Consider the following 24,883-nt stretch of genomic DNA (forward strand, 5'->3'; position numbering starts at 1 on the left):
CTGTTGTCAGGCCAGGCTGTGTGAGGGACTCCAGCTCCGTCTGGGCTGTGATGTGGGAGCTGGAGCGAGGGGCAGAGGGTCCCAGGGCCACAGCATCCGGCCCCCTTCCCCCCTTCGGCCTGGGAAGAGTAGAGGTGAATGTCAACACATGTCACCTGAGCTGGAGCCCTTAAGGGAAGAGGGGCGGAGGTGGGGCGGGGCTGGCTGGTCCCCCCCCCCCAAGCTCCCGCTTCCTCCGCTCCGGGCAGGTGGCAGCGCCCTCCATACCCTGCTGGGCTGGGGACAGCCCATGCTGCCTGAGGGGCAGTGGGCCTCGGCTGGGTGGAGAGCAAGGCCAGGCTGTCCCAGGTCTGCGTCCCTCAACGCAGGGAGGGAGGTTTCACCTGAACTCCAGAGGCCTTGTCCAGGAAGCAGAGGGGTTGGTAACCGGGATGGGGCTCTGGGGGAGCCAGGCCGAATCCCGGGCAGGGGCAAAGTCCACAGGCAGCTGGGCCGAGCGCAGCTGGAGGGCCGACAAGGGCCCTTCTCAGGACGGAGCACAGGCGGCCGGGACGGAGGAGGGGTCTCGGGCTGCCGGAGCCCAGCTCTCGCCTGCACACTGGCTCCGAGGCCTGCCGAGGGAAGGGAGGGGCCAGGCCCCCACCGAGCACCCCGCCCCCTCCTGGGCGTCATCCCGCAAGCATGGGCCACTTCCGGGGAGCAGCCTTGGCCTTGGGAGGCTTGTCACTCAAGATCAGCCCACCCTGGAGTGCCAGGGGCTGCTCGGGGCTCCAGGGGTAAACCCCGGGTGAGCCTGTGGGCGTGACGGAGCCCAGAAGGCAGCCGTGGAGCCCGGCTAGTGAGACAGCTGAGGTTTGCCGGGTGCCGCGTGTGCACCAGCGTGATCTTCAGAGCCCCACGAGGGGAGTCTTCTCCCCCACTTGGTCAGGGAGGTGAGGGCGTCTGCCCAAGGGAACGTGGCTGGTAAGTCATGGAGCAGCAGGGGTTGTGGGTAGCCCCGAGGTGGGGTAGGGGATGCACCGGCACTGCAGGTGGCCTTGGCCGTGGTCATGGGAACCGGGCTGGGCTGCCTGATGTCACCTGAGTGCTGATCTGGCACAGACAGGGAGGGCCCAGACACAGTGCCCCCCCATCTCCCTGGTCTAACAGGTGGGGCTGGCAGAGAGCCCCCAGGAGAGAGCAGAGAGGCCAGGTGGGTGGCGGCCACCCAGGCAGGGCTGTGCAGTCTGCTGTCCTCAGCTGCGTGAGCCCAGTGCCCGGGGACCCCAGGACGCCCCTGGCCGACGTTGCCATGGACTGGCAGTCTCCCAGCACTGCGTGTGCTTTTGAGAGCCCTGTGTGTAGGTTTTCAGGAGTGATTAAGTCTAAAAAGCTTGGGATGAAGTATTTGTGATACATAAAGGACTCCAACCCAGAGCAGGCAAAGAACTCAGCCAGTTGATAAAGAGAAAAACGGTCCAGGCGAAAATGGCCAAGCAGATCTGAGCAGGTGCTTTGCTAGGGGAGAGAGCGGCGGCTGATGAGCGCGGGAGGCGTTTCTCGTGGGTAGTCGGCGGGAAGCACACGCTGGGACCTTGTGGGCAGTCGGCGGGAAGCACACGCTGGGACCGTGGGGAGGCGCCAGGGTGCGACGGTGCCCGGGTCACCAGAGCTGTGCAGCCACCCCTCCGGCAGGCTGTTGGGCGGACGGTGCTGAAGCTGAGCCCAGACACACCCCCAGCCCAGCGGGGCTCCTGCGTGCGGCCCCAGGGCAGGCGTGGCTGGTGGCCGCCTGCCCAGTTCCGTGCAGCACGGATCCGTAGCCAGCAGTGCATTCGCACAGGGAGCTGGAAAAGAAGGGACTGCTCCTCCACTGCCTGCGTAGTGCTGCCGGGTGGGGCAGTTGGCACGGTGCCTGCATCCCGGAGCAGAGGCCCTGGGGGCGGGGCTCAGCTCCGCTTCCGAGCCGGCCTCCTGCTGATGCGCCAGGTGGGAGACCCAGCCTGCATTCGGCTTGGTCCAGCCCTGGCGTCTGGGGAGTGAATCAGTGGACGGAAGGTCTGCCTCGCGCTCTCTGCCTTTCATTAAGAATGAAAATAAATAAATACGTAATGAGCGTAGCATCTCCTGTGAAGAGCAGCCCTTGGCTGCAGGCAAGCTCATTTTACGCCGTGTGTTAGCGTTGCTGTTTGTGTCCAAGGTCGCGACAGATCCTGCAGTGTGTGTGTTTTGGGTTCCCACTGGTCCGTATGCGTGTGGTCGGGCTCAGTTTGTTCTCGTTACTTTGTGTGGACATTCAGCGGCCTCAGGACTTCTCTTTGCGGAGAAGCCGGTCTTCCTGCAGTGGGTTGCAGCCGTGTCTGTGTCAGCATCACATGACCTTGTGAATTTTGGCTGGATGTGTGCAGACAGAGCTCCCCTCCACTGGCTCACTCCCCAAATGCCCGCGATGGCCTGCGAACTCCCTGCAGCTCCCAGGATCTGCGCTGCGCAGGAAGCTGAGTGGGGAATCGACCCCAGGCGCCCCCGCGTGGGGTGTGCGTGTCCCAACAGGCGTCTTCACCGAGGCCCAGCGCTCCGCTGGCCGTGTAGGTTGTGGCTGTTGCCCTCGGCAGGGCCCGCGTCCAGGTGGTCTCCCGCCAGCGGCGTGCAGCTGTAGCCCTCCTCCTTCCCCGTGCTCACGATGGTCCACCTTGGAGTGGTCCGTGCGGGGGCGGGGGGCGCTCAGTGACCTCATGGCAGGGTCTGTTTGCCGTGGCCCGGGCTTTGTGCCTGCCTCACTGCACCTGCCGTCGCAGTGCCGCGTGGCGTTAGCAGTCACACTTGCAGGGCGCTCCGCCCCCTGGTCAGCCCGCTCCCTCTCGTCTCCCTCGGACACTCATTGTGACTCTGCTGTTGTTTGGGTGACTCCCAGAGCCGGGGCCCGTGGGCAGCGTCACGGCGGGGTTTGGTTGGGACTGCGGCTGGGCAGGGCAGGCCCTGGGTGTAGAGGAGGAAGCCTACGTCTAGAGGGGAGCGACCTGCCCTGGCCACTGAGGTGGGCAGGGTGGGGTAGAGTTCTCCCCATGCCTGCTGCGTCCCCGAACCTCAACACTTTTTTTTTTTTAAAGATTATTTATTTGCAAAGCAGTCGTGGGGGGAGAGGTTTTCCATCTGCTGGTTCACTCCACAAATGGCCACAATGGCTGGGGCTGGGCCAGGCTGAAGCCAGGAGCCAGGAACTCCATCCAGGTCTCCCACGTGGCTTCAGGAGCCCAAGTACTTGGCCATCCTGCACTGCTTTCCCAGGCACATTAGCAGGGGACTGGATCAGAAGTGGAGCAGCTGGGACTGGAACCTGCGCCCGTGTGGGATGCTGGTGTCCTAGGTGGCGGCCTGACCCCAGTGCCTGCTTGTTGGCCACCTGCTGTGTGCTGAGCAGTGTGCAGGGCCAGGGGTGCAGAGCTGTGTCGCTCACTCTGCCCCAGGGGCCGTGGCCGAGGTGTGGCCAGTGACACTCCCCTGTCCCTTCCCCTCCGTGACAGCCAGGGGGACGTGGCCCTGCCCCCGTACTACCAGCCCGAGGAGGACGACGAGATGCCCTTCATCTGCTCCCTGTCGGGCGACAACGGCATCATGGGCTGCCACGAGATCCCCCCGCTCAAGGAGCAGGGCCGCGAGTGCTGCCTGTCCAAGGACGACGTCTACGACTTCGGGGCGGGGCGCCAGGACCTCAACGCCAGCGGCCTCTGCGTCAACTGGAACCGCTACTACAACGTGTGCCGCACCGGCAGCGCCAACCCCCACAAGGGCGCCATCAACTTCGACAACATCGGCTACGCCTGGATCGTCATCTTCCAGGTGAGGCCGGGTGGGCCGGGGTCAGGCAGGTGCCCGCGCCAGGCGTTTGCCACCTGCGTCGCCGAACCCTGCTGCCTGCTGGCACCAGACAGGTCCTCAGGCCCGTTTTAGAGACGGAGAACTGAGGGTGGCAGACAGGAAGCGTGCTAGTGACTGGAGTGGGAGGACCAGGATTTGAACCCAGCTCTGGGGTCCCAGCAGGGGGTTCTGAGTGCAGAGGAGAGGCAGGGCTGCTGGACAAGGCACGGCCTCACGTGGGGGTGCGGGAGGGGCCATTCCTGGGGGGGTGCCAGGCAGAGAGAGCACCGGCGGCAGGGGTCCCCAGGAGCCTGGCTGGTCTGGAGCGGGTGGGAGGCGTGGTGCCCCTGTCAGTGTGAACGTACCTCACCGCTCCGCCTGCACGCCTGTCCGGGGAGCGGGGCGGCGGGCCTTGGTGCATTGCCTGACCTTTCTGTGCCTCGGTTTTCTCCTCTGTAAAATGGGGGCAGTGACAGTCGCCCGCCCCCGGGTGGAGATGAGGGGAGCAGAGCACTCGGGCCCTGTGCTGTGGGTGCCCTGCCACAGGGCCTCCCGCTGTCCTCAGAAGCCCCCAGGAGGCGGGAGGGCCTTCCCAGGCTGCCCCACACACTTGCCGAGGGGAGCAGCGGGGTCATGGATTCAGAGCCATAGGCCGTGTGCGCTCACTGTCCAGTGGCCGTCCAGCCCGAGAGAGCGGGTGCTTGGGGCTCACGTGCTGGGCGTTTGCCAGAAGCGCACAGAACAGCTGTGCTGGCGTGGCCCCTGTGGTCTGGGAGGGAGTGGGTGTAGGACCGGGTGAAGGGGGGCAGTCCCAGCAGCCCCAGGGCTCCGTTAGCTGAGGCTCAGGGACGGAGGGTGAGTGGCCCAGCTGCTGAGCCAGACCCGGTGCCCAGGGCCCTGCCCCTGCAGCCCGCCTGCCCTGGGGTGGCGGCTGGAGACAGGGTGGGCTCTGGAGTGCCCGGGTGGAGTCCGGGCTCCACTGCGGCTTGGCCGTGTGGCGCCGGGCAAGGCCCTCACCTCTCTGAACCCGTTTGCTTAGCGGTGTGACGGGGCGAGGATGGCTGCTCAGCAGGGGGCCGCCCGCCTCCCTCACGGCCCCTGTGTGGCTGCAGGTGATCACACTGGAAGGCTGGGTGGAGATCATGTACTACGTGATGGACGCCCACTCCTTCTACAACTTCATCTACTTCATCCTGCTCATCATAGTGAGTGTCGGGCAGCCGGGGCTCGTGGGCAAGCTCAGGCCCACGGCCAGGGGCCTGCGGGAGAGCAGGGGCTTCGGGAGTCCCCGGGGAGGTGGCTGGGAGCGGGCAGGAGGGGATGTTTTGAAGCCCAGCCGTCGAGCAGTGATTGGAGGGGCGAAGGTCACTTCCCACTGCCCCGGCCGTGGAAACCCACTGGGTGGCTCCGGCTTGCCTCACACCCACCGCGGGAAACCCAGTCTTCGCTCGACCTCAGCCAAGGTCACAGCCCCCGGAAGGCAGCTTGTCGAGGGTGCCTGCCCACCCATCCTGGGCGCGGGAAGACGCGAGGCTCTGCCGCCGTGGCCTGAGTCCGCTTCTGGGGCTGGGTGTGGAGAGGGGACACTGGCCCCGGTGGGGACCTGGAGGGACTCCCACCCTGCGGGCAACCTGAGCTCCGCTGGCCCCTTCTAGGCCAGCACTGCCCCTCCCCTCCCCTCCCCTCCCCGCCCACCCCACCTCTGCAGTCTCCGACCCCACTGCCGCAGTCCCCAGGTGGCAGGCAGTTCCTTCCAGGAGCCGAGCCGCTCACTCCCCCCGCTGCAAGGCTGGGCTCTCTGGCTTCCTGTGCACGGGACGGGGGGGGGTCAGGATGCGCTGGCAGGTGGCTGAGACACCTGCTGTTGGCTTAGCTCCGTGCCTTCCCAGGGTGGCTGGGGGCCTGGCGCCCCGAGGAGACACCGGTGAGGGAGAGCAGCCGTGCTCGTGTTCGGCCTTGCCATCCGTTGGCTTGTCCATGCATTCATCGAACGTTCGGGCGTGCCTGCCCCGCACCAGGCCCCGGGCTGAATGCTGGGGAGAGAGTGGCGAGTGGCCAGCCCCGGCTGTGCCCTCGAGTGGCGCACAGGCTCGCTGGGGAGGTGGCTGGCAGCAGGCGGCTGCTGTCCTGCATCGCACAACAGAGGGAAGCCTGCGGAGCCGAGGGGGCCCGGGAGGCCCCCGGTCCGGCCTGGAGGAGGGGGTACCAGAGCTGGGCCAGGAGGCCCTGGGGGTCAGCAGGGAAGAGCCTTCTGGAGGGGCTCGGCTCACAGAGGCCCTGCGTCCAGTGAGAGTCCTGCAGGGCGGGGTCACACACCGCGTGGGGTGCTAGAGGAGCCCGCACTTCCCAGGAGGGCGAGGGAGGCTCTGTCTGCTGCCCCCGCGGAATCTGAGTTGTGAACTCACAGCGTGACCCCGGAAGGCTCCTTAGCGCCCAGCTCACGGGGACGTGGGGACCTGGGGACGTGGCAGCTCCTCAGCCCCGTGCCCTGCGGGGTGCCTGCCCCGGGGGAGCTCAGCGGTGCACCTGCTGCTGTCACCACAGCTATGGCTGGGTCCCCGTGGCCCTGTCCCAGGACACTGCTTCTCCAGGGGCTACCAAGGGTCCAGGGAGCAGAGCCTGAAGCACCCTCACAACCCTGGCTGTGCGGGGCCTGGTCTGGGCCGCACGGCTGGTGAGGGCTGCTCACCTTCCGACCCAGTCCCGGTGCTGCTTCTGATTAGAAAACTCTGGGCTTGGTTTGCCATTTTCACAGATGAGGAAGTGGAGGTCCAGAGGCGGCAGGAGCCTGCCTGGGTCACCCCGGCAGCTGTGAGGGAGACAGGGCCGGGTAGCAGTGTCCCAGCCCTCTGCTCCTCCGCACGCCTCACCCTGGCCTGGGCCGGGCTGCCCTCAGATGGGAAAGAGCAGAGCATCCTCTGGCCACAGAGGCAGGGATTTTCCCAGAGTCCTCTGGGACAGGAAGTCCCCACCCCCACCTGCCAGGATCCCAGCCATGCTGAGCTGGAGAGGGATGGGGGGTGGGTGCTGTGTTTTCAAGAACGTACTGGGGGCAACTTTAGCACGATGGCCTGCGGGGAGGGGGCTGAGCCCCGGAGGGCCCTGGTGGTGGAGGACGTGAGGGACGTGACGGGCAGCCTGCCCCACCTCCCCTGCAGGCACAGGCAGTCAGGCCTATCCGAGGGAAGCTTCCTTCTCCCTGGCTGGATGCCCACCTAGGGCAAGGGTCCAGGCCACGAGGTAGACTCAGGTCTTGGGGAGCCACCGGGGGCTGTGGCCTCGGTGCTGAAGTCTGGGGGCCCCGAGGGGAGCAGGGCCTGGAGGCCGGCCCTGCTCGGGCCTGGGGAGCTGCCTGGGCCTCTGCCCACCCTGGGCCAGGCCTCAGCGATCTTCTCTGTCCCCATCTGTGTCTGTGCCTCTCTGTCTCTCTGGGCCCTGCCACCCTCCCCTGCTCCCCTCTGCCATCTCCGACCCGCGCCCCGTGCCCTCCGTTCCTGTCCCCCTGAGCCTGGTCTCACGCTCTCTGGTGTCTCTGTCGTCGTCTCTCTGTCCCTGCTGGCTCTTGTCTGCTCCCTGCTCTGTCCTATGGTGTGTCCTTGCCGCCTCTGCGTCCCTGTCTCCATCGCTGTCTCCTGTCTCCGCCCGCCCCTCTGTCCCTGTCCTCTCCTCCCATTGGTTACAGGTGGGCTCCTTCTTCATGATCAACCTGTGCCTCGTTGTCATAGCGACCCAGTTCTCGGAGACCAAGCAGCGGGAGCACCGGCTGATGCTGGAGCAGCGGCAGCGCTACCTGTCGTCCAGCACCGTGGCCAGCTACGCCGAGCCGGGCGACTGCTACGAGGAGATTTTCCAGTACGTCTGTCACATCCTGCGCAAGGCCAAGCGCCGGGCCCTGGGCCTCTACCAGGCTCTGCGGAGCCGGCGCCAGGCCCTGGGCCCGGGAGCACCAGCCCCCGCCAAGCCCGGGCCCCCGGCGGCGGAGCCCCGGCACTACAGTAAGTGGCCCAGCCGTGTGGCAGCACGCAGTGTGCAGTGTGCCGTGTGCAGGGGGCGCGCCCAGAGGCTCAGAGCACCTCCTCTCGGCTTCCTGCTCCCGTCCCCCTTACAAGCCCCCGGGGACTCCGGGCCCCACTCCTCCCTGCCCTCTGCTTGTCCCGGTCACCTGCCCTGGGATCGCAGGAACTCAGCCTCAGCCTGGGTGGTTCCTTTGCACCCCCATGGGTACACGGATGTGGGCTCTGCCCCTGGGAGCTACACTTGTGAAGGAAGGAGCAGCTGTCTGCCCTAAGTCTTGTGAAGTGAAATTTTGCTCCCCTCTGGGTCGCTGCTGCCGGCCACAGCCAGACTGAGCCACGAGGCCGGGCTCTGGGCACGCAGTGGCCATGGGCCTGCCCCACAAGGCGTGCGTGCTGGGGACCCCGCCACCCTCGGGCCATGCTCCAGCGTGGGTGTTCCTGAGGGTTTGGCCTGGTTCTCAGGCTGGGAAAGGGCCCTCCCGTGTGCTCGTCAGCTCACCTGTGAAGGCAGCACACTGGACAGCGCTGTCCCCAGTTTCCAGGTGGGGAAGCGGACTCCCAAGGAGCCGAGTGCGTCACCTGGAGGGACAGTGTGTTGGCGGCAGGACTCGGTGTCCTGGGATGTCACAGCTGCCAGGGCCACGCTCAGCACCTGCCTCCTGCTGCCATCGCACGGCTCCCTGGGGAGGAGGCTGCCCCTGAGCTGCAGAGTGTGGGGGGCTGTCCCCATGTGTGTCTGAGCACCACGGCTCGTGCAGGACGTGGCTCGGGCCCACCAGGCACGTGGGAGTCAGCCCCCCAGGCCCTGCCCTGCAGCACCCTCCTCGCCCCGCTTCACCCTCTGAGTCTGAGATCGTGGGAAAATGCCACCCACCGTCCACAACGTGTGGACGGGTGGACGTCCATCTTTCTGGAGGGGGCGTGTTTACTTCCAGGCGCTTCCTGACGCCGCCCCCTTCGTGGGAAAGTCCTGGGGGCGCTGCTAGAGGGACGTGGAGCTATGCGCCTCTCCCCTGGCCCGGGCGGAGCGGTGGGGCTGGGCCGGGAGGGGCTCACACCTGCCCTGCGGGGGCTGAGGTGGGACGCCACCCCCACCCCCTCCCCGCCAGGCTTCTGACCGCCCCCCCCCCCCAGTAGCGCAAGCGCCCAAGGGCCTCGCTGGGGGCTTGGGCGGTATCTGGGGAAGAGGGAACACAGGGCAGGTGTCGAAGGCTTCTCTTTCCCGTTAAGGTCACTGGTTTTTGCTGACCGGCACGAAGTGGGTTTGTTCTGGGGAAATACAGGAGACATGAAGGAGGAAGCCCGCGGCCGGGGAGAGGCTGGCGTGCCCCCCTGTGAAACAGCGCAAGACCGGCCCGGGGGTCTCCAAGGAGCCCCAGTGCCTGGGCAGCCGAGGGCATGTGAAGCCCTGCTCCCAGCCCCGCCCTGCCCAACAGGCCCCTCCCACAGGCGGGAGAGCCGAGGGACACGTGGCCATCTTGGCCCCTCTGCCCAGCTCTTTGAGACTCACCCAGGGCCCAGGCTCCTTGGCGGGCTCTGTGAGCGGCTGGGAGCTGCGTGCACACAGGGCAGCCCCTGCTGTGGGTGCCCCTGCCCGCCGGGGACACAGCCCAGACAGCCCCAGAGAAGCCGTCCCAGGGCCTGCAGCCCCTCCAGGCAGACCCTGTGCCCCGGGCAGCGTGGGCGCCTGGTGCGGGCACCCACTCTGCCCTCTGTTTGCTTTTCCAGAGCTGTGCCCGCGCCACAGCCCCCTGGACCCCACGCCCCACACGCTGGTGCAGCCCATCTCTGCCTTGCTGGCCTCTGACCCCACCAGCTGCCCGCGCTGCCAGCATGAGGCAGGCCCGGGCAGCAGCGACTCGGGCCAGGAGGACTCAGGCTCCGGGAGCTCCGGTGGCGGCGGCGATGACGAGGCCGAGGGGGACGGGGCCCGGAGCAGCGAGGACGGGGCCTCGTCGGGCCTGGGCAGGGAGGACGAGGAGGAGCAGGCGGCTGGGGCGGCCCGGCTGTGCGGGGATGTGTGGCGGGAGACGCGGGCCAAGCTGCGGGGCATCGTGGACAGCAAGTACTTCAACCGCGGCATCATGATGGCCATCCTGGTCAACACCGTCAGCATGGGCATCGAGCACCACGAGCAGGCCAGTGCCTCGCGGGCCCGGGGTCTGCGGGGTGTCTGGAGGGCGGCGGGGGCAGGGGATTCGTTCAGCTCCTCCCGAGCAGCTGGGTCTGGACACGGGGCCCCGCTGGTCCCGGTCTGCCCCGGCTTCGCGCCCTCACCTTGCCTCATGAGCCTTCTCCAGTGATCCTTGCAGAAGGTCGCTGGCTGGGCTCCCTATGGCCATCTGCCCAGCACCAGGCCCCTCGGGCCCCGCCCACGGCGCACCCTCCCACCCCTGCTGCCCCAGCGCCTGCCTCCCATGCCAGGGACTCTGGTGGCCTTTGAAGCTGCCCAGGCCTGCATGTGGGGGCGGGGGGGGGGGAGGCACTGCTGGTGGAGTCGAAGGCTGTGCCCCAGCCCCCAGGGGCCACGGAGGTGAGAGTGCAGAGAACTCAAGGGGGTGTGGTGCCTGGGGGAGGGGACAGCTCCTGGGAGGAGTGGGGGGGGATAACGTGGCAGGGCCACAGATGCCCCCAGTCCGTGGGCCACGCCCGGGACGAGTGCAGTCCAGTGTCCATTTGGGTAAACACCGTTTTCTGGCTCCCATTGCCCTCCTGCCCCGAGGGGGACGACCCTCACCTGCCCCTCTGGACAGCAGGCGGTCTTGAGGCCCCGGGCGGGTTTGGAGTTGCCACGCCCTTTCTGCAGAGGCCCCGCCCACTCGGCGCCCCGGGGCCACCCTCTTCCCCTCCTCAGCAGCTCCTCCACTTTACTCAGGTGCGGCCCCTGGGTCTGCGGGTGGGAGCCTCGCAGAGATCTCTGGGGAGGAAGGTCCGGCCAGAGAGGCCCCCAGGGAGCAGCTGGGGCCGGCCCAGGGGCCTTGCTGCGTCACAGCCCCGGCGTGGGCCCTCCCCGTGGTTGGCTGCGGCCAGCTGCTGAGGCCCCTGCAAGCTGCCGTTAAACAGTTGGTGCCTTGACGTGGGCTGCGGAGGGAGCGCTGACCCTGGGAGCAGCTGCGGGCGCCGCAGGTCCGCGGGCGTTGAGAGGCCGGCGTGGCAGCTTGCCGCGGCCCCCCTCCCAGGCCAGTGGGTGCTCCCCCTCCCACTCCTCACTCCCGCCATGTCCTGACCCCGGCCGTGGAGCCGAGGCCGCTGTCACCTGTCACAGGGCTGCCTGCAGCGGGCGGGGAGGGGCTCCTGGCCAGGCAGCCGGCCCTCCTCGGGGTCCTGTCCTGTGGGTCCTTTACGTCCGGGGAATGGGCCACAGTGGGCTGAGCACCTGCTCGTGGGGTGCCCTCAGCCCCCCTCCAGCCGAGGTTGGGGGCTCTCTCTGGCCCCTCCCTCCTGCACACCCTCTGCAGCTGGGCAGGGGGCGCTGGGCCTGCCCCACCTGGCCCCACTCGGCCGAGGGACTGGAGTGGGAGGGGCAGAAGTGGTAAGAGCCTGGCGCGCAGGAGGTGCCGTCAGCAGTCCTCACCCCAGAGGCTCCCGTCGGAGCCGCCCTCCGCCCTCCACAGGGGAAGCTTACCGTCGCTGTCTGGAGCCTCAGAAATTAATTAGTTCAAGAAAAAGTGCGGGGGTGGAAGCATTTTTAAAGTGCGCTTTTTAAAGCGGCCCGGAGTGGCAGCCACTGCTGGCGGCTGTGCGCGGGGCCCGCCCATGGGCCCGCGGGTATTTTTGCTGCGCTCCCTACGCTCCCAGACAGGGCTCGATCCGCCCCCATGTTTATTTCAAGCAGCTCGGGCTGGCTGGGGTGGCACCGCAGAGAGGGGGCCTGGGGCTGCCGAAGCTGGGGGTGGGGGACGCAGGTGGGCAAACAGCACACCCCTCACTGCCTGCCCGCAGCCCCCTCCCCGCCACCGCGGCCTGCAGGGAGCCCTGTGTGCCACGGCGGGGCAGGACAGGAGCCCTGGCCACCCCTGCCTCTCTGGCCCCGCGGCACTGCAGGGAGAGGCCTTGGCTGGCCTGGTGGCCGTGCTGTCTGGGTACTGGGTGGGAGTCCCGGAGAAGGAGGTGGGGCTGGCGCTGTGTGACCAGCAGGTGGGCCAGGCGGCTGGGCAGGCGGAGCCCTTCAGCTGTGGTCACGGTGTCCCTGCCCTGCCTCACCGCAGCCCTGAGGGGCAGGCAGGATGCGTGCGTCCTCCCCACTGGGCAGGGGGGAACCCGAGGCTCCCTGGGTGAAATGGTCAGCGTGGTGACGTGGTGAGCGGTGGGCCGAGAGGCCCAGGAGGCCGGGGCCACTGGGGGCAGTGGAATTGGGGTGGGGCACGGTGGGGGGGGACCATCAGATCGGCTGTTGGAGCTGGCCCACACCAGTCCTGGTCCACGACCCCTGAGCTGGGCAAGGCTGCTCTGCAGCCTGAGATTGGAGGAGGTCACAGTGGAGAATGTAAGGGGAGGGGGAGGGCACAGTGGACATGGGGGGGAGGGCACAGTGACACGGGGAGGGGGAGGTCACGGGGGGAGAGGGGGAGGGCACAGTGAACATGGGGGGAGGGCACAGTGACACGGGGAGGGGGAGGTCACGGGGGGAGAGGGGGAGGGCACAGTGGACACAGGGGAGGGGGAGGGCACAGTGAACATGGGGGGAGGGCACAGTGGACACGGGGGAGGGGGAGGGCACGGGGGGAACGCAGGGGGAGTGAGCAGTGAGTAGGTATCGTGAGGCCAGCAGGGCCAGGACGACCCCAGGCCAGGACGCGGCTGCTGTGTCGGCCATAGGGACCACATTCAAGGCCTCCTCGTTAGCAGATTTTCACTGCAGGCTTGCTGTCCTGTCAGCCCACCCAGCGGACAATTCTGGAAAAGGAAGGGGGGGCGGGTTAGCGGCTGACAGTCCAGTAAAATGGTCTGTATTCAGGGAGGCCTTCCAGGAGGTGGTGACACTGACATGGGTCCTGAGGGGTGAGCCAGAGGGACCAGGGGCAGAGGCCAGGAGCACGGTTTCTCCAAGGACCTTGAGCCCCGGGCAAGTGCAGACTGCCCAGGGGCTGCCAGGCCTGTTCCTTCACAAATGGCCACAGAAGCTCTGCTGGACAGGCCAAGGCCAAGGCGCCTGGGCTGAGGGGGTGGAGCCAGCGGGAGGAGGCCTGGGGTTCGAGGCTGGACTCCAGGACCCTGGGTGGGCACTTGTCTCTGGGCCTCAGTCTGGAACCCAGGACAGTCTTGCACCGTTGGAGGCAGAGGCGAAGCCGTGGCCGGGCCAGGGCAGTGGCGTGTGACTCCTGAAGGGGCCCTGAGCTGGAAGGGCTCCGAGGGGCCCGCGTGGAGGCCCCCCTTATATCTACCCCACAGCGGTGGCCAGAGGCTGGCCCTGCCCCCACTGCCCATCTGCCTCTTGGTGTTTCCTGCCCTTGCGACCTGTTCTTGCACTGGGCGGGTCTGCGCCATCTCCAGCAACCTCTGCTTTCTCTGCCTTCTGTGTGTGTGTGCATGTGCATGTGTGTGCACGCGTGGGTGCATGTGTGTATGCACGTGTGCATATGTGTGTGTATGCATGCGTGTGTGAGTGTTTGTGTGTGTGCGTGTGTGTGCACGTGTGTGTGCGTGTGTGTGCGCGTGTGTGCGTGTCTGTGTGTGTGTCCGTGTGTGTGCACGTGTGTTTATGTGTGTGTGCGTGTGTGCACGTGCGTGTGTGCGTGAGACGTGTGGCTGTGTCCCTGACTCCCATGGTGTCCCCGTGTCCTTTTCTTGGTCCCTCTTTGAGTCTGCATCTGTTTTGCTCTCTCTGCACACCCGAGTCTGCCTCTGGCTCCCTGTGTCTGTGCCCGTCTGTCCATCCTTCAAGCCGTCTCGGCCCCGCCTCTCTCCACGTGCCCTCTCTCCTCGGTCTCTCACACGCGGTGTCTGTGTTCATCTGTTTGTCTCTCGCCCACTGAAACACCCGTCGGAGTGATGGACAGCCCATTAGGAAAGATGAACAGGTGTGCGCCGGCAGGGACACAGCTGCTGCGTGGGCAGGGAGGCAGGCGGTGACCTTTCCCGGAGCGCAGCGGCAGGCGTGCGTGCAGCCTGTGTGGCCAGTACTGGGCGATGGCCGTGATGAGCTGTCAGCTCCAGGGTTTTCGCGTCTGTGACGCGGCTGGGGTGGGCTGGGAGCCTAGTCAGCCCCGGCCCCTCCCCGCTGGGAGCCTCCCCGGGGTGTCTCCCCCTTTGGGACCATTTTGGGAGTGAAATGTAGTTACGGACAGAGGTGGGGCCGCCTCCTCTCCGCTGGGCTGGAGAGGAGTCGGCGCTTTCATTTGATTTTCTGGGCACAGGCAGGAACCTGGCGTTGGGTTATTTTTTTCCTTTTCTGCATTTAATGCTCCCGGAGTCAAAAGTCAGGCTGTGGCTAGGCGGGAGTCAGCTGCCCGGCCTCCGCGGCCTCTGCCTGGACACCACTCTCCTCCCAGTCGCTGGACACCACTCTCTCCTCCCGGTCGCCGGCTCTCCCTGCCAGCTCTTGGGTCTCTGGAGATGTCACTTCTCTCAGGAGTCCACCTGGCTCCACTTGCATCCTGCAGTCAGCGTCCTGGCGTGGTGGTCAGCCTGGGCTGCGGGCAGCGTCTCCCGACGTGGTGGTCAGCCTGGGCTGTGGTCAGTGTCTCCCGGCGTGGTGGTCAGCCTGGGCTGTGGTCAGTGTCTCCCGGCGTGGTGGTCAGCCTGGGCTGTGGTCAGTGTCTCCTGGCGTGGTGGTCAGCCTGGGCTGTGGTCAGTGTCTCCCAGCGTGGTGGTCAGCCTGGTCTGTGGTCACGTGGTCTCCCGGCGTGGTGGTCAGCCTGGTCTGTGGTCACGTGGTCTCCCAGTGTGGTGGTCAACCTGGTCTGTGGTCACGTGGTCTCCCGGCGTGGTGGCCAGCCTGGTCTGTGGTCACGTGGCCTCCCGGCGTGGTGGTAATCCTGGTCTGTGGTCACGTGGTCTCCCGGCATGGTGGTCAGCCTGGTCTGTGGTCACATGGTCTCCCAGCGTGGTTGTTAGCCTGGTCTGTGGTCACGTGGTCTCCTGGCGTGGTTGTCAGCCTGGTCTGAGGGCCCTGTCCCCCAGGGGCAGTGGCTCCCCACTGATGCCCCCCGGCAGCACCACCCAGCGAATGGAGTGAACGGAGGAGTGAGCGGATGGGCTCGGCGTCCTGCAAGGGCAGAGAAGTTCGCGCTGGGTTCAGTGCCCAGCCCAGCCTCGGTTTCCCCATCTGTGAAGAAGGCAGGCTAATCGTGGCCACGCGGGCTACGCTGGCAGTCAGTGCTGTGCTGGTGGCCACTCAGCCAGGGCCACATGGCCAGGGCTCAGCAACGGACCCTTCCTTTCACCGTGGTGAAAACCAGAGGATCCTGGGGCGTGGCCCGAGACCGGTCATCCACCCCTGTCTCACGGACCAGACAGGGCGGGCTCAGCTGGGGGAGTGGCTTGCCCAGGGTTGCACGGCCACTGTCCACACCGGGCCTGCCTGCCTCCCGTACCCCTGGTCACGGCTGATAGCAAGGCCTGTGCCCTGGGATGGTGCCACCCTCAGATACAAACCGCAGTGAACAGTTCCAGGGACAGAAGGGATCTCTGGGGCTGGGGGAGGGGCTGGTCTCCCCCGGGAAGCTGTGACTTTGGGCAGGTCCCTCAGCCTCCCCGGGCCTCCCCTGAGAGCCGCCTTGGGTGCTCTGTGTGCGGGGCTGTGCCTGGTCTCCCCCCTGCGCTGCTCCAGCCCCTGGGTGGCCGCCTCGTCTGCACTTTGGGCATTGTTTTCAGATCCTTGCAGGGTCAGTCCTGGGCCCCCACCCCGTGCTCCACCATCTCAGGGGCCCTGGGCGGCAGAGGCGGGCGGTCCCCAGGGCCACCGTGCAAAGCGGGGAGCTGAGCTCCCCGGTCACAGAGCCAGGGCGAGTGTCCGGAGGGGACCCCCAGCTGCCCTCTGGCCTGACCCGGTCACCCCGCCCACAGCCCGAGGAGCTGACGGACATCCTGGAGATCTGCAACGTGGTGTTCACCAGCATGTTCGCCCTGGAGATGATCCTGAAGCTGGCCGCCTTCGGGCTCTTTGACTACCTGCGCAACCCCTATAACATCTTCGACAGCATCATCGTCATCATCAGGTAGCCCTGCCCCCGCCCGCCCCCCGGGGCAGGGGCGCTAAGGAGGGGGACCTAAAGCTCCGACCCCAGCCAGTACCCCAGTGCGAGCCGGTTGCACGGAGACAGCAAGGGAGAGAAGGTTGGGAGTTAGCAGCGTACATGCCCAGGCTCACGCGCGGAACAGGGGGCGTAGCGGCGGGTCGGAGGCTGCCCTCCCCCCAGAGCGGGGCTGAGCGGGAAGAATCTGCGGAAATAGCCGCGTCCGCGGTCACGTCCGCCGATTGGTCACACTGCTGGTGCGTTCCCCGTGGTTCGTGGTGCACGCTCCCAGCGAGAAGAAGTGCCGCGTGCTGACGGGAGCCGCCTTCCTGGACTTCCGTGTGCTGCGGGCCAAGGGGCCCCCGTGGGAGGGTGTCAGGGACAGAGCCCTGTGTGTGCCTGGTCGGGTGAGTGACCGGAAGCTCTCTGCCCTCTGCCCTCCGGCCTCCCCGCGCCGCCCGGCCAGCATCTGGGAGATCGTGGGGCAGGCGGACGGCGGCCTGTCCGTGCTGCGCACCTTCCGGCTGCTGCGGGTGCTGAAGCTGGTGCGCTTCATGCCGGCGCTGCGGCGCCAGCTCGTGGTGCTCATGAAGACCATGGACAACGTGGCCACCTTCTGCATGCTGCTCATGCTCTTCATCTTCATCTTCAGGTGAGCGGGCGGCCCGGGCGGGACGGGCGCGCTGGGCGGGGCTGGGTGCCCGCCCCTGAGCGCCGCCCCGTGCCTCCCCAGCATCCTCGGGATGCACATCTTCGGCTGCAAGTTCAGCCTGCGCACGGACACGGGAGACACGGTGCCCGACAGGAAGAACTTCGACTCCCTGCTGTGGGCCATCGTCACCGTCTTCCAGGCGAGTGGCGGCCGTGTGTCAGCGTGTGCGGGGAGGCGGGCCTGGCCAGCGGGCTGCGAGGGGCTGGGCTGACCCGCGTCCGCCCCCTGCTCCCCGCACAGATCCTCACCCAGGAGGACTGGAACGTGGTCCTGTACAACGGCATGGCCTCCACCTCGCCCTGGGCCTCCCTCTACTTCGTGGCCCTCATGACCTTCGGCAACTACGTGCTCTTCAACCTGCTGGTGGCCATCCTGGTGGAGGGCTTCCAGGCAGAGGTGACCGTGGGCCCTGCAGAGGAGCACCCTGGGATGCCTGGGCGGGGAGGGGAGGGGGTCGCCAGCGAGGTGGCCCGCTTCCCATCGCAGGAAGTGTGCACATGGAGGCTGCCCCGGGGTGCAGGCCCAGGCCTGGCTCTCGCAGACCCTGCAGCCGCCGGGACTTGGGTTTGCAGCTGCCGCCTCCTCCAGTCTCAGGCTCTCTGGGCGCTGCGGTCAGCAGAGGCGGGGTTTGCAGCCCAGGTGCTCCGTAGCTTCTCACTTCCCATTCCCGAGCCTCAGTTTCCCCGTCTGTAAAATGGGGGTGGAAACACCCAATGGGAACCTCAGAAGGGAGTGAGAAGGGAGAAGCCGAGCTGACCTGCGCCCAACGTGGTGCTGACTTTCAGGGGGACGCCAATCGCTCGTACTCGGACGAGGACCAGAGCTCGTCCAACATGGACGAGTTTGACAAGCTCCCCGAGGGCCTGGACTGCAGCGGAGGTAAGCCAGCCCGGCCCGGAGCCGTCCCCAGCAGTGGGCGAAGGCCGCCCAGCTGCCCCGCAAGCCCAGGCTCCGGGACTGCACATTCCCTGGGGTTTGTTGGCGTTTCTGAGCGAGAGGCGCTGCAGCTTGGCAGAGGGCAGGGACCCGGGTTCCGGGGTTCCGGACGCAGGAGCCGCTGTTGCCCGCCACGGCCCCCGCACGCTGCGGCCTCCTGGGTGGAAGCTCTGGGCCTTAGACCGGGCGTCTCTGGGCAGCTCAGGACAAGTCTCCCCCACCCCCAGCCCAGTGAGGGACAGTCCTGTACCCGTGTGCGATGGTCCAGCACAGAGGCAGGGGCTGCACACACACACAAGCGGCCGAGAGCCCTGCGGCGGGCGTGGACGGGTGCGGCGGGCGTGGATGGGTGTGGCAGGTGTAGACGGGTGTAGTGGGTGTAGACGGGTGTGGCGGGTGTAGACGGGTGTGGCGGGTGTAGACGGGTGTGGCGGGAAGGCTTCGGTCCCGCCCGCGTCTGTTGCTCGCTCTCATGCTGCCTCTGCTGCTCTTCTGTCCTGCCTGTCCTCTGTCCCTCTGTCCCTCTGTCCCTCTGTGTCTCTGTCCCTCTGTCCCTCTGTCCCTCTGTGTCTCCGTCTTCCCCCAGATCCCAAGCTCTTTGCACTCCCCCTGACCCCCAACGGGCACCTGGATCCCAGTCTCCCGCTGGGGGGGCCCCTGGGCCCCGTTGGGGCTGCAGCACCCGCCCCCCGCCTCTCACTGCCGCCAGACCCCATGCTGCTGGCCTTGGAGTCCCGCAAGAGCAGCGTCATGTCCCTGGGGAGGCTGAGCTGTGACCAGCGCTCCCTGGTGAGTCCTGGCGGGGCGCATGGGGGTGCCCCCTGCCGGCGTGGGGTTGTGGAGGCCGCCTGGAGAGAGACACCCACAGGTCAGCCTCTCAGGTGCTGCCGCTGGGGGCACTGTCCAGCCACAGCCAGGCAGGGACCGTGTCTGGGGGACCTGTCCCATGATGCCCAGTGCCAGAGCAGGCCGTGGCGACGAGGGCTGGGTGGATGAGGAAGTGAGTGATGGCGTCCACTGGGCTCTGGTGCAGAGAGCTGGGTCTCCACCCCGCCATGCAGGTGTGCGGGAACGACCTTGGGGTCAGCTAAAGCTGGCCTCTGGCCTCTGCCTGCCTTTCCTGGAGACGCAGTCTCCTTGCCCGGAAATGGGAACACAGCCCTAGCCCGGGACCTCCCCAGGGGGTGGGTGGGGGGCGCTGACGCGAGCCCGCCTCCCCAGTCCAGCTCCCGGAGCTCCTACTACGGGCCGTGGGGTCGCAGCACGGCCTGGGCCAGCCGCCGCTCCAGCTGGTCCAGCCTCAAGCACAGGCCGCCGTCCGCCGAGCACCAGTCTCTGCTCTCTGCCGAGCGCGGCGGTGCCCGGGCCTGCGAGGGTGCCCGGGACGAGGCCCTGCCGCGAGCCGCAACGCCGCACGCCCACCCTGCGCACTACGGCCCCCAGCCGCCGGCGCACCGCCACCGCCGCCACCGCCGGACGCTGTCGCTCGACACCAGGGACTCGGTGGACCTGGCTGAGCTGGTGCCCACCGTGGGCCCCCACCCGCGCGCGGCCTGGAGGGCGGCGGGCCCGGGCCCTGGGCACGAGGACTGCAATGGCCGGGTGCCCAACCTCGCCAAGGACGTCTTCACCAAGATGGATGATGGCCGGGGCGGCGGCGGGGACGATGAGGAGATGGACTACGTGAGCAGAGGGGCTGGGGGGCGTGGCCTGGGGCGGGGCTTCGGTTGCCCACACCTGAGCTGGGCCCGCCCCTGGGAGAGACCCCCTGGGTGCCCCCAGTTTGCTGGGCGGACGGAGCGGGCAGCTCTACGTGGTGCTGACGGAACACGCCTTGCCCTGCTCTGGCCAGACCCTGTGCTTCCGCGTGCGCAAGATGATAGACGTGTACAAGCCGGACTGGTGCGAGGTCCGCGAGGACTGGTCCGTCTACCTCTTCTCCCCGGAGAACAGGTGGGTGGGGCAGGGCTGGGCAGGGCCGGGGCAGGGGTGCTGTGCCGGTGCAGTTGGGGGGGCTCCTCTGGAGGCAGAGGGAAGGAGGGGTGCTGGCGTGGTGTGGGCTCCTCCTGGTGTCCTCCCGGTGCCGGGCACCACGTTGGACAGTAGTCTAGGGCATCGCACCTGGAGGCAGTAGCATTCCGGCAGATGCCCGATGGGTGGGAGCAGTAGCAGAGTGAAGTTGGCACTGTTGCGTGAGCAGAGAGTGGAGGGGGTCACTTCCTCCAGGCCCTCCTGGGCCCCGTGTGTGGGCCCGGGCCTCTGCCTCCATTCCTCAGTGGCCCCGGGACCGTCCCTGCCCAGGTTCCGGGTCCTGTGTCAGACCGTCATCGCCCACAAGCTCTTCGACTACGTCGTCCTGGCCTTCATCTTCCTCAACTGCATCACCATCGCCTTGGAGCGGCCCCAGATCGAGGCCGGCAGCACCGTGAGTGGCCGCAGGCCTGGGGCGGGGCGCGGGGTGAGGCCGAGGGACAGGGCGTGAGCCCCAGGGCGCTCAGCCAGGCCAGGCCGAGCCGGACGGGGAGCTGTGGCCGGAGCTTGTCCTTGGGGGGCCGGGGTGGCCACCCTGCAGGGAGACGTGGGCTGAGCCAGGAGCTGGGCAGCCGGGGTTGGGGGTTCCATGGTGGCTCCCGCTCCTCCAGGAGCGCATCTTCCTCACCGTGTCCAACTACATCTTCACGGCCATCTTCGTGGGCGAGATGACACTGAAGGTAGCCCTGCTCCTCTCGGACCACCCCTGCACCTGAGCCCCAACCCCCACCCCCCTGCAGGTCCTGGGTGGGGGTCCCGGGGCCCAGAGCGGGCAGCAGGCGGGCACGGCGGGCACAGGCTGACAGTGCGGTGGAAGGACCTATGGGAGGCGTGGGCGCAGGGACAGAGTGAGTGCCTGTGAGCTGCGTGGGCCAGGCGTGCCCGGGGAGACCCCAGTGGGATGACCCGACGGGCCTGCCCCTGTCTGGCACCTGCCTCACACCCCCCAGCCCTCCGCCCGCTCCCCCGCCCCTTGCCTGACCGTGCTGACCACAGCCGCGGCGCCAGGTGGTCTCGCTGGGCCTGTACTTCGGCGAGCAGGCGTACCTGCGCAGCAGCTGGAACGTGCTGGACGGCTTCCTCGTCTTCGTGTCCATCATCGACATCGTGGTATCTGTGGCCTCGGCTGGCGGAGCCAAGATCCTGGGGGTCCTGCGGGTCCTGCGGCTGCTGCGCACCTTGCGCCCCCTGCGGTGAGGCCCCGTGCGCCGCCCCAGCGGGGAGAGGCTGCAGGGAGAGGGTGGGAGAGGGAAGGGCAGGGCAGGGCGGAAGGGGGTCCCGGGACGGCTGCCCGCTCTGCGTGTCTCCAGGTGGCTCACGGCCATCCCTGGGTGTCTGTCGTAGCCCAGGACGCAGTGTTGCCCCCAAGGGGACTGGGCACAGTGGGGCGGCGGCAGGTGCCCGGCTGTGTGTGTAGCCCTGCGGCCTGGGGCTCGCCACCTGCTCTGCTGAAGTCTGGGTTACTTGGCTGCCGTCCTCACACCCCAGGGGGCTCAACCCTGGTGGCTCTGGGCTAAATGCGGGGTACCTCAGCCTGGCCGTGGGCTCACCCTGGGCCCTCCCTGTCCCCAGCGTCATCAGCCGGGCTCCGGGCCTGAAGCTGGTGGTGGAGACGCTCATCTCCTCGCTCAAGCCCATCGGCAACATCGTGCTCATCTGCTGCGCCTTCTTCATCATCTTTGGCATCCTGGGGGTGCAGGTGAGGGGTGCCCAGGGCCTGGGGTGGGCTCCAGCCCCTGCCCACCCTCCCCACCCCACCTGTGCTGGCCACCTGGTGACTCAACTGCCAGTGCGGGGAGGGAGACAGACCCGGGTGCGGGTGATGGAGCCCCAGCCCGCCCCTTGGAGCACCGACCTGGCATCCGCCCCCTCCCCAAGCTCTTCAAGGGCAAGTTCTACCACTGCCTGGGCGTGGACACCCGCAACATCACCAACCGCTCTGACTGTGTGGCCGCCAACTACCGCTGGGTGCACCACAAATACAACTTCGACAACCTGGGGCAGGTGAGCGCCACCCAGCTGCCTCTGTGGGCGCCGGCCGTGGGCTGAGCTGACCCTGTGGTTCCTCCTGCCGTGGCCCTGGCCTCACCGCTTTGCGGGGCTCAGAGGAGCTGAGTGCAGCGAGCCCGGCCGGCGCCCGATACTGTCGGTGCCTCCCCGACCCGCAGTTCTGACGTCCTCGGCAGGGGCTTGAGGCTAAGCCAGACCTGGGCGCGTGGCGCAGCTCTGCCACCCCCGTCGGCGTGGCCTCCCCGAGCCCGCTTCCTCACCTGTGAACTGGGAAAAGCAGGCAGTGGCAGCGGTCAGAGTGCGCCAAGCACCTACTGGGGGCCGGGCTCTGGCCCCCGTCACTCCCCGCCCCTCTCCACTGCACCTAGCACACGGCTCCTGCCCGGTTCCCGGCTGGCAGACTTGCCCCCTCTGACAGTGCCCAGGCGAGGGCCGGCGGCTGCCGCCTCCCCAGCACCTCCCTCCTGCCCCCTGCGTCGGCCTCTCTCCTGTGAGCTCACTCCGCAGAGGAGCTGGGGGGCTGCAGGCCTGCGCCTTCCCGCTGCGTGGCCTCAGCCAGAGCCCACTGAAGCCCCCCCGCTGTGGGACCAAGGGGCACCCCCTCTGCTGGGAGAGGAGCCCCGGGGCGGTGACTGGCAGCAGAGGTGGCAGGAAGTGGACGCGGGCACTGTGTTTCCCAGTCCATCACACTGAGGGAGCCGGGGAGCCAGTGAGACCCCTTCTGTGAGCCTGGTCCGGGGCCCGTTCACCCCTGGGTCCTACCCCAGGGCCAGTCCCTGGCTTGGGGGACTTGGTGGCCTTGCCTGAGGCCCTGGGAGGGCACTCAGAGCTGTGAGGAGGGTGCGACCTGGCCTGCAGCCTTCCAGTTGTGCCCCATGGCAGGCTCCTGGCCCCTCTGGGCTTCGGTGTCCCCGCCTGCCCCCGGGACTGTGAGGGCAGCTCCGAGGACAAGAGTGTCCTTCTCCGGCCGGGGAGGGCTGCCGTGTCCCTGCCTCCTTTCTCCTGGCTCCCTGAGTCGGGCACGTGACCCCCTGGGCCCCTCTGAGAGCCTGCTGACCTCCAGTGCCCTGAGCGCCGTAAGAATGCCTGGGGCGGCCACGTCCAAGGCCAGCTCAGGAGTCCTTTAAGTCCCCGCCGTGTGCGAGCGCAGCCGCGGGCCAGGTCACTGTAGAGCTGAGGCTGGAAGCCAGAAGTTGCAGGGGTGTGGCTGGCGCTGGCAGGTCCTCAGGAGAGGTGTGAGGGGGAGGGCCCTGCTCTGGCCCTGGAGGCAGAAGAGTGGAGAGTGGAGGAGGGCGAGGGAGCCCGAGGCGCCGCCTCACCCTGCGCCCTCCCCCTCCCTGCACCCTCCAGGCTCTGATGTCCCTCTTCGTCCTGGCCTCCAAGGACGGCTGGGTGAACATCATGTACAATGGACTGGACGCTGTTGCTGTGGACCAGCAGGTGGGGGTGCTGCGGCCAGGCGAGACCCGGTCAGGGGAGGGGGCGCAGAGTTGGGCCTGGGTCCCTAACGGGGTGCTCAGGGAGGCTTCTGGGTGACGGTGGGCTTGGGAGGGGCCTGGGGGGCCCTGAGAGGCAGCCAGAGCCTGACCTCTGAGAGCAGGGGTCCCCTCTGTGCTAAGCAGGGACTTCAGGCACCGCCCGTGAGCAGGGTTGACCGGGCCAGGCTGTGGGGGTTGGAGGAGGAGGAGCAAGGAGATTGTCTAGGTCAGGACAGGGCCCACTTGGGAAGGAGTCAGGGCTCTGGGGAGTGCCCAGGTGACCTCTGGCTTTTGGACCCACCCGGTAAGACCCTGCAGCTGGAGGTGGGGGTCGGGGGTACAGGGAGAATGAGAGTCTCTTGTCTGTTCTGGCCCCTCACTCCCACCAGCCCATACACATTCCTCCAGGGCCGTGCACCCTCCGCTGGCTGCCTTGTTTCTAGATGGATGGGTGTGCGGGTGGACAGACAGGTGCGTGGGTGTGTGGATGGACAGACAGGTGCATGGGTGTGCGGATGGACAGACAGGTGCGTGGGTGTGCGGATGGACAGACAGGTGCGTGGGTGTGCGGGTGGACAGACAGGTGCGTGGGTGGGCGGGTGGACAGACAGGTGCGTGGGTGTGTGGGTGGACAGACAGGTGCGTGGGGGGGTGGATGGGTGGACAGACGGGTGCGTGGGTGTGCGGATGGACAGACAGGTGCGTGGGTGTGCGGATGGACAGACAGGTGCCTGGATGGGAGGGTGGACAGACAGGTGCGTGGGGGGGTGGGTGGACAGACAGGTGCGTGGGTGTGCGGATGGACAGACAGGTGCGTGGGTGTGCGGATGGACAGACGGGTGAGTGGGGGGGGGTGGACAGACAGGTGCGTGGGTGTGCGGATGGACAGACAGGTGCGTGGGTGGGCGGGTGGACAGACAGGTGCGTGGGTGTGTGGGTGGACAGACAGGTGCGTGGGGGGGTGGATGGGTGGACAGACGGGTGCGTGGGTGTGCGGATGGACAGACGGGTGCGTGGGTGTGCGGATGGACAGACAGGTGCCTGGATGGGAGGGTGGACAGACAGGTGCGTGGGTGTGCGGATGGACAGACAGGTGCGTGGGTGGGCGGGTGGACAGACAGGTGCGTGGGTGTGTGGGTGGACAGACAGGTGCGTGGGTGTGCGGATGGACAGACAGGTGCGTGGGTGGGCGGGTGGACAGACAGGTGCGTGGGTGTGTGGGTGGACAGACAGGTGCGTGGGTGGGCGGATGGACAGACAGGTGCCTGGATGGGCGGGTGGACAGACAGGTGCGTGGGTGGGCGGGTGGACAGACAGGTGCGTGGGTGTGTGGATGGACAGACAGGTGCGTGGGGGGGGTGGATGGGTGGACAGACAGGTGCATGGGTGGGCGGGTGGACAGACAGGTGCGTGGGTGGGCGGGTGGACAGACAAGTGTGTGGGTGTGTGGATGGACACACAGGTGCGTGGGTGTGTGGGTGGACAGACAGGTGTGTGCATGGGTGGATGGACAGACAGGTGTGTGTGGGGGTGGATGGGTGGATAGGTAGATGGCTGTAGCAGTGGATGCTGGGTGGGAGGGTGGGTGGGGGATGGGTGAGTGGACGGATGGACATGTGGATGGATGGGTGGATGGGTGCATGGATGGCGGTGGATGGTGACTAGATGGATATAGGGGGGAGCGGA

At 67.5% G+C, this 24,883-nt stretch overlaps 1 protein-coding gene across 4 annotated transcripts in view; it reads left to right on the forward strand.

The window, feature by feature from the left end:
* CACNA1I (calcium voltage-gated channel subunit alpha1 I) overlaps positions 1–24,883 on the forward strand; it is a 93,249-nt gene that overhangs the window by 53,950 nt on the left and 14,416 nt on the right. For all 4 annotated transcript variants that reach the window (XM_089307656.1, XM_089307654.1, XM_089307655.1 and 1 more), the window contains 18 exons: positions 3,504–3,819; positions 4,950–5,042; positions 7,520–7,832; positions 9,582–9,991; positions 15,861–16,012; positions 16,497–16,682; positions 16,764–16,881; positions 16,983–17,138; positions 17,528–17,621; positions 18,265–18,467; positions 18,900–19,361; positions 19,531–19,631; positions 19,980–20,103; positions 20,321–20,389; positions 20,718–20,902; positions 21,282–21,408; positions 21,588–21,713; positions 23,070–23,159. In XM_089307656.1, coding sequence (XP_089163782.1) covers positions 3,504–3,819; positions 4,950–5,042; positions 7,520–7,832; positions 9,582–9,991; positions 15,861–16,012; positions 16,497–16,682; positions 16,764–16,881; positions 16,983–17,138; positions 17,528–17,621; positions 18,265–18,467; positions 18,900–19,361; positions 19,531–19,631; positions 19,980–20,103; positions 20,321–20,389; positions 20,718–20,902; positions 21,282–21,408; positions 21,588–21,713; positions 23,070–23,159 — 3,325 coding nt within the window. The remainder of the gene's footprint in view (positions 1–3,503; positions 3,820–4,949; positions 5,043–7,519; positions 7,833–9,581; positions 9,992–15,860; positions 16,013–16,496; positions 16,683–16,763; positions 16,882–16,982; positions 17,139–17,527; positions 17,622–18,264; positions 18,468–18,899; positions 19,362–19,530; positions 19,632–19,979; positions 20,104–20,320; positions 20,390–20,717; positions 20,903–21,281; positions 21,409–21,587; positions 21,714–23,069; positions 23,160–24,883) is intronic.

This window comes from Oryctolagus cuniculus, chromosome 11 (assembly GCF_051225735.1).
Source record: "Oryctolagus cuniculus isolate XC-2025 breed Fujian yellow rabbit chromosome 11, ASM5122573v1, whole genome shotgun sequence".
Taxonomy (NCBI): Eukaryota; Metazoa; Chordata; class Mammalia; order Lagomorpha; family Leporidae; genus Oryctolagus; species Oryctolagus cuniculus.